General features: G+C 38.1%; 1 protein-coding gene and 1 long non-coding RNA gene across 2 annotated transcripts; both read left to right on the forward strand.

Moving 5' to 3' along the window:
* The first annotated feature begins 5,542 nt into the window (after nucleotides 1–5,542).
* On the forward strand, nucleotides 5,543–6,295 carry LOC149416064 (uncharacterized). Its single transcript, XM_089641868.1, has 3 exons — nucleotides 5,543–5,548; nucleotides 5,883–6,077; nucleotides 6,155–6,295. Exons 1-3 carry the CDS (start codon nucleotides 5,543–5,545, stop codon nucleotides 6,293–6,295), a joined length of 342 nt encoding a protein of 113 aa, XP_089497994.1.
* A 1,348-nt stretch (nucleotides 6,296–7,643) lies between these two features.
* LOC149416065 (uncharacterized) lies at nucleotides 7,644–8,306 on the forward strand. Its single transcript, XR_016303524.1, has 3 exons — nucleotides 7,644–7,753; nucleotides 7,836–7,968; nucleotides 8,086–8,306. It is a non-coding gene; the product is annotated as an uncharacterized LOC149416065 (long non-coding RNA).
* The last annotated feature ends 282 nt before the right edge of the window (nucleotides 8,307–8,588 follow it).

Consider the following 8,588-nt stretch of genomic DNA (forward strand, 5'->3'; position numbering starts at 1 on the left):
GAACATTTAATTGATTACATATAACATGTACATTAGGGTGGAACACTTTTGTATAATTTTTTTTTTTCGAAATTCGAATTGGAATACCAGGTAAAAGTTGCTTTATATAATTGTAAATAACACTTCTCAATTTGGAAGTTCTAGCTCGACAGCTTGAGGTCCCGCCATAGACTTGAAATTTTATTTTTTAAGGTTTTATAGACGTTTTGTATTAAACACCCTATAAACAAAAAAAAAAGGAAATATAATAAATTATGCAAAAAATGATAAAATAAAAGTATATTTTAATTAATAAAATCATTTATTTCAAAAAACACAGTTTCAGAAAGTTATGTTGGTATGAATAAAATCATTTTTTATAGCAAAAATCGTTTTTCGGCTCAAACTTTGGCATGAGTTTTCGAGATGCTAATTTAGATTTTATGAATCCCTCTCATTTTGTCTTGTCGAATTCAATTAGAGCTGCTTCTGTCACAACTTTTACAGATATTTCCAGTCTGGGTGTGGCAAGGCAGTCTCATAAACTCCAACACTGTATCTTCTCCATTTTCAGTAAGATCTTGTAACTGCTCATCGGAAATATTCATCAGTATTGGGGGTTTGAATATATTTAGTTGCCAGTCAATCATGTCTATGTAAGAACATGCATTTAAGTCCACTTTTGTCACCTCAAACATGCGCTAAACAGAATTTGTATTAACTTGACGAGCCTTTAAAATGCGTTTTGCAACGAGTTCTCTAATGTGTTTACGGGAATCTGTTTTCATACTCAACAACAAGTTTTCTGGATGAGCAAAGTAACTGTTTCGAATTATAACAGTGTCCACTATCGCTAACAACTCGTTGGACAAATATCTAGTGCTGTTAATGAGCTTTCATAAATGATTTGAACCATCTTTGCAGGATGAATGTGTTTTGATAGCAAACCAGACAGGGGGTATGATAACACGACAAACGTTGCTAAAGTCACAAGATTTTGTTGTGGATTTTCTTTAGAAATATACAAATGCAGTATGCGATTAGCTCTTGTCAACCAGCGAGCATGAGGTAGTTTACCCGGGCTTCTATGTAAAAAAACAGGAGACAAGGATCCATTTATGACAGCAGTAGTAATTTCTTGTAAATATTTCTGGTCTTTACTGAGATCTGTGGATATTTGTGTAGGTAGTTCACCTTCTATCTTCTCAAAGTTGTCCAACGACAGCGTCTTGCATATCTCTAATGCTTTACCAATTTGACCTGCAAATGATTTAGGTCTTGCAGTAGGGCCATCCAAATAGGTAAACAAATATCTCAATGGTAACTCATTGACGTGTAAGAGACAAATTATCCATTGCAATGGACGAGATAGTCTGTTTTCCAAAAGACGAATCACGCCTCCCCCTTTCCCTGTATTTGTGTTTGTTCCATCACAGCCAACAACCATTAAACCCTATAGTGATATCTTTTCAGTCGTTAAAAATCTGTGGATAGCTCTTTCAATATTTCTTGCACTGCCCGATGTTGGAACCCCTTACCCAACATAAACAGTACCTGGTTCTTTTATAATCGAAATATGTTCCTCTTGTACAGTCACTCTAAGCTTCTTCGATCTTTTTAAAACAGTTTTGGCCGTCTTGTCTTTCCTTCCATCGAAATATAATGAAGGAATTTCTGTTACTCTTTCTTCAGTTAAAATCTGGATAAGATCCGTTATTCCTAAAGCCATTAGTCAGTTAGTGCGTTGGTCTTCTAAAAACATTTGTTCCTCTTTAGGCACTTTTTTTCTATCATACAAATTCGTTACATTTACTTGCAGTTATGTCAAAAATCTTTCTACTTTGTTCTCTGACCTCTTCTAACTTTTCTTCCTTAAGTGTCTTCAAAGACTTTTTCAAATTATAACACTTCGAGTGATAACTTTTTAGTAACTGTAAGATTCTTTTGTGTGTGACAATTGGATTGTTCAAACTATTTCGGCAATTTCCAAAAACGTAGGTTCTTTTGTTGTGTTATTCCTTACTTTTAAGTCTTCTCGAACCCATTCGTAGAATTTCGTCACTTTTTCATACGTAGGTAGGATATTCTCTTTCAACTCTGCACTTACACCAAATATCGGACATTTTAAATTTCGTCTTCTAGAAGTTATGTTAATTCAATTAAAAAACGTTTATCAATAAGTACTCTCGAATACAATTGACGCGCGACCTTTCACCTTGAGACAATTATCGACAAAACACTGCATTTCGTAGATTGTCAGGTGCCGCCCCCCGCTTAGTCCCGCACTTTGCTTCTCTGTAACAGCGCCAAAGTTTATTAAAATAAAGAAATATTTGATTGCAATAGCTAGTTAACTATATTTGTATATGTTATTAAAAAAATAAACCTATTTTAATAAATTCTGTACTATTTTGTAGGCCGCGCAAATAGCCCCTAAAGTGTCGTTTTTGTAAATGTTCGATGTCTGCGGGCTTTTACCATTGTCTGATATATTTTATATTTTTAATTGAGGTAATTGATGGCAATTGGCAACTTAATACAACTATTCCAAATAAAAATTAGAAAAAAAAAATTTCGTTCCGCCCTAATGTACATGGTAGGTACATAATCAAATATGAAATGTTACCAAGTGCTAAATATACACGATACTATCAGCGAATGGTTCCAAAGTATCTTATCAAATTATCAATATTGATTTTATTCCTTCGATGGATATTTGTTTGGATTCCAAAGTCAATGTGGCAATAATTATTATTATACGAGTATTAAACGTTGGAAATTTACCAAAAATCAAAAATGAAGATTATCGTCTATATGAATAAATCAAAATATAAATGTTCGTTTGTTCAAAAAACAAACGAAAATTCTTCACCGATTGCTTTCAAATTTTGACACAACGTTGCATTGGAATAAGCGTGTGTTTTTATATACCTATATAATATAGATGCCACCTGTCACAGTTAAGAACTTTTTTCAGCGCCATCTGTTGGACGTAAAATCAACACGCGCTATTGTTTCTTTATCTGCACAGATGCAGATTGTGTAGTAAAAACTTCAAAATTTTCCCTTCAAACAATTGTTCCAAGAAAATCATATTTTGGACAATGTCTAAAATTTTTTTATGGGCGTTCTAACAATTTCATATAAAATGATAACCGTTCTAGCTAAAGACATAACACTTGTGTATTTGCAGTACCCCATTGCAAAACCAGATTAGCCAAAAGGCATATTCATTTTATTGCCCCTCAAATGTACAACACACGAATTACAACTTTTCATAAGATATTGAATATTATAAAAACACATCAAATCTTGGCTAAAATACACTGAAAAAGAATTTTTTTTTTAATAAATCAACAGTAATCCGTAATTTTACTTTCCCTTATTTTAGTTTTGATTGCTCAATACTTACATATTTTTATAAAACTTCTTCTTTCTAAAACATCAGTGGGAACTAGATACCATATTTGTAAGTCGAGTTTTTATTTATATCTTTTATCTTCAAATTAAATGTAGGTTGACTTTAAACTTAAACCATATACATGTTAAAATCTACTATAATACATTTCTATTCTTTCCAAGACGTTTACCTGGGTTTTTGAGTTTCCAGGAAATCCAAATGGAATAACGATGTTTTACTGTTGTGTAAAGTATTATTCCGTTAAACTACAAATAAGCAGATTGTCAACAGGATGTACATGTTCAATAACAATGTAAATATACATATTATTGTAAGTACCTATAAGATATTCAGATTATTATTGGCACACGTAATCTAAAATAACACTAAATCTACATGCCAATGAATAACGGCTATTGATTGATAGTGATGATTTGTATAACGTAATTCTACTTATGAGCCATGATTTCAGCATATATCTGAATCTATTTGGGAATTTACGTTGAATATTTTATTATATGAAATATAACATATTTATTGTTATATTTTGGAACAAGCAGCCTTCATTCTTTGTGAACCTAGTGTTATGTTCATGTTATTTATTTTATTTGCTGAATCAATAGTTTATCCCATGGTAAGGCCTGCACACGCAAGATAAGTTTAATGAGTTTCGATCTAGCAATGAAATGTTAAGTCTCTAACACATGTAGTGACAAGGAACAAGTATCCTACGGAGTACCACAAGGCAGGTACAAGGTCAAGCAAGGTACTTGGTCCAATCCTATTCCTTATTTATATCAACGATCTATGTCACCTGCAAATAGACGGGGAAATTAAAAGCTTTGCTGATGACACTGTGTTACTTTTTAAGGCCACTGACTGGAACACACTAATCACAAAACCTGAATTTGGCCTAAATATTACAAAAAAATGGCTTGACTCTAACTTATTAACTTTAAATATAGATTCATAACCTTTAGCATAAACTCGAGAGGCCAACCCTCCAAAATAATCAACCTTAAAATACATTCCTGTCACTCAGCGAGCACCCCATGCAATTGTCGTCCAATCACACAAACCGAAAATATCAAATATCTTGGTAAATACTTCGAACGTTATTTAAAATGGGACAGACATATTGAGTCAGTTAAAGGAAAGCTAAACAAGTTGATTTACTTTTTCAAAAACGTGAGAAATATACTAAACATATTTTATATAAAGAATATACCTATACCTCGCAATAGCACAATCTATAATGGAATACGGCATTATTGCCTGGGGCTATGCCAGTAAAAATACATAGACACACTGTATAAAGCTCAGAAAATCTTAATAAAAGTAATACTTAAAGTACCAATACTAACACCCACTTCAACCAAATTCAAAAAATTCTCAGTGTTAAAGATTCAAAAATTATATTCAAATCAAATACTTACTTTCCTTTACAAGAACCTAAACACATTTAAAACTTCACAAACTTCTCGCAATACTAGAACAAGACATGCACACCAACTTACTAATACCAAAAACAAACACATCCTTTGGACAAAAACACTAATATTAATTCTAATCTTATAGAATACAAAAAACACATATGGAACTGGTTACAATCCTTTTAATATTTAATATTTATATTTCACTTTTTTTGTTGTTATAACTATGGAAAAATCGATTTTATATTTTAATTTTTATTGTTTCCCTGTGTAACCAACTCCACTGTACCTATTGTTTTAGTATAATATAACTTTACAATTGAAAAAGTCCTCCACAACACAGGTGAACTCCTAGCGTGGAGGACAATATACTATACCACTGTAATACAAATATATTGTTGAAGAATTGACCTAAACGCGATGTCAACTCAGCTACCGACCAGGGGGCTTACTAGGTAAATTTCGATTTCACAAACGAAAACGTTTCTGTTTGGCCAAATTTATCACATCGGACTTAAAACAGTACTCTGTAACGACATGGATAAAGTTTGGTTTATTTTAGCGTCGTCGGCGTCGGATACGTTTGCATCTCACATAACTCTATACAGAAATGCCAAAATTGTCTATTGGCATATTTATTAGCGCGCTGAATTTTGACGTTTCCGCTGAATTTATATTACCCATTGACGCATTTTGAACAATTGATTCATTTATCACTCAATAAGGAAAAATGACCGTAAGTTGTACAATTATTTATAATTTTCATGTTTATTCTGTATTTTTTTACGTTGGTAAATGTATTTCGTAAGGTATCGTAACCTTTCCAAGAAGTAAAGGACTTTATAACCTCAAATTCGCTTTGAATGAACAATGTTTTATACGTACAAATGACATTTATTTGTAGATTTCTTTTCACCTAATGACGCTACTCATTATGTTATTATATTATATTCACTAGGTAGTGTGTATTTTTGCCTTTGTCAGTTTTTTATTAGTCACCTCATTTTCGTGATGTTCATTTACTTATTTTACATTGTTAGTTATCCTAAGACATGATAATTCTCCTACAGACTATTAAAAAAAGGGCAACGAGTGTGCAGCTGGAGTTGTTGGTGGCGTGGCTCACAGAGAGGCCTGCCATGGCTTCCGGTAGGTTCCAGGGCTTGGAGGGACGCCTGCAAAACCTACGAGAATGGCAGAGTTTAGCAGAGGACCTAAACGCTCTCGGCTTTGGAACCTGCAAAACCGGAGAAAAGTGGCAGCAAGTATGTGCATATTATAATAATTCCAAATAATCTATTTCACCAGAATAGTTGTTTGACTAATTATTAAATTGTTTCAGACCTGGAGGGACCTGAGGAGCAACGCGAAGAAGAAGGTGTCGCGGCTTCGAGTGGAGCTGTGCCAAACTGGGGGAGGAGTGAGCAGGGTTCCACCTCTCACCCCACTCGAGTGGAGCTGTACCAGACTGGGGGAGGAGTGAGCAGGGTTCCACCTCTCACCCTACTCGAGTGGAGCTGTACCAGACTGGGGGAGGAGTGAGCAGGGTTCCACCTCTCACCCTACTCGAGTGGAGCTGTACCAGACTGGGGGAGGAGTGAGCAGGATTCCACCTCTCACCCCACTCGATTGGAGCTGTACCAGACTGGGGGAGGAGTGAGCAGGGTTCCACCTCTCACCCTACTCGAGTGGAGCTGTACCAGACTGGGGGAGGAGTGAGCAGGGTTCCACCTCTCACCCTACTCGAGTGGAGCTGTACCAGACTGGGGGAGGAGTGAGCAGGATTCCACCTCTCACCCCACTCGATTGGAGCTGTACCAGACTGGGGGAGGAGTGAGCAGGGTTCCACCTCTCACCCTACTCGAGTGGAGCTGTACCAGACTGGGGGAGGAGTGAGCAGGGTTCCACCTCTCACCCTACTCGAGTGGAGCTGTACCAGACTGGGGGAGGAGTGAGCAGGATTCCACCTCTCACCCCACTCGATTGGAGCTGTACCAGACTGGGGGAGGAGTGAGCAGGGTTCCACCTCTCACCCTACTCGAGTGGAGCTGTACCAGACTGGGGGAGGAGTGAGCAGGGTTCCACCTCTCACCCTACTCGAGTGGAGCTGTACCAGACTGGGGGAGGAGTGAGCAGGATTCCACCTCTCACCCCACTCGATTGGAGCTGTACCAGACTGGGGGAGGAGTGAGCAGGGTTCCACCTCTCACCCCACTCGAGTGGAGCTGTGCTAAACTGGGGGAGGAGTGAGCAGGGTTCCACCTCTCACCCTACTCGAGTGGAGCTGTACCAGACTGGGGGAGGAGTGAGCAGGGTTCCACCTCTCACCCTACTCGAGTGGAGCTGTACCAGACTGGGGGAGGAGTGAGCAGGATTCCACCTCTCACCCCACTCGATTGGAGCTGTACCAGACTGGGGGAGGAGTGAGCAGGGTTCCACCTCTCACCCTACTCGAGTGGAGCTGTACCAGACTGGGGGAGGAGTGAGCAGGGTTCCACCTCTCACCCTACTCGAGTGGAGCTGTACCAGACTGGGGGAGGAGTGAGCAGGATTCCACCTCTCACCCCACTCGATTGGAGCTGTACCAGACTGGGGGAGGAGTGAGCAGGGTTCCACCTCTCACCCTACTCGAGTGGAGCTGTACCAGACTGGGGGAGGAGTGAGCAGGGTTCCACCTCTCACCCTACTCGAGTGGAGCTGTACCAGACTGGGGGAGGAGTGAGCAGGATTCCACCTCTCACCCCACTCGATTGGAGCTGTACCAGACTGGGGGAGGAGTGAGCAGGGTTCCACCTCTCACCCCACTCGAGTGGAGCTGTGCTAAACTGGGGGAGGAGTGAGCAGGGTTCCACCTCTCACCCCACTCGAGGAAAAAATTCTGGCCATTATTGGGCCAGAACTCATTGATGGGGTACCTGGAGAGGAGACTCCTTTCCATTTTGTATGTTTCAGATCATATTCATGCACAGTTATATTTTAATATGGATTGGAAAACTAAATAGGTAGTTTATTACTTTTTACAGATAGAAATTATTCCCAGTGTCGAAATGATAATCCCCGCGACGCCTGAGCCGGAGCCTGTGCCGGAGTCTGAGCCGGAGCCTGGGCCATCTGGCATCAGAAGAAAGGCCTCGCACAACGTTTCTAAACGACTATGTAAGTACTTACACTGAAATATCTTGGGGTGTATAGGAATTATGCTATGAAAAAGAGTAAGAATCGTATGTAACAAATATATTTATAAAAAAATTACATAAATATTTTCACTTTCAGTCAAAAATAGAATGGATGAATTACTTCAGATGGAGCGGGAGAAGATACAAATGAAGCGGGAGAAGATTGAATTTCTCAAAGAAATGAAAGAGATGATGGCTCTGATACTCTCAGATGTTATCAAACGGAAGTGTAAGATATGATTTATTGTATATTAGACATTATAATGGCAATATACTCGTACATATATTAATATTGTCATTTAAAAACAGATGAGACAAAAATTACAACATTAAAATATTATTGCCATTAAAACTCAAATGCCAGAACCAGAGGATGTTATTATTGAAGATGATTTTAGAGAGCTGGTCAGAGATATTTAACTGTGGCGATTGAGAGTCTCAACAAGCTCACGTTGAGTTAGCCGACCTTGCCTGAGGTTATTGTCGTGTCGATCGTTAATATCAAACACTTCTCTACAATCATTTTCAATAATAACATCCTCTGGTTCTGGCATTTGAGCTTCAATGGCAATATTGTGAAGAACAGCGCATGCATTCGTT

The sequence above is a fragment of the Hesperophylax consimilis genome, chromosome 17, assembly GCF_061612785.1.
Source record: "Hesperophylax consimilis isolate HC1 chromosome 17, BYU_Hcon_1.0, whole genome shotgun sequence".
Taxonomy (NCBI): domain Eukaryota; kingdom Metazoa; phylum Arthropoda; class Insecta; order Trichoptera; family Limnephilidae; genus Hesperophylax; species Hesperophylax consimilis.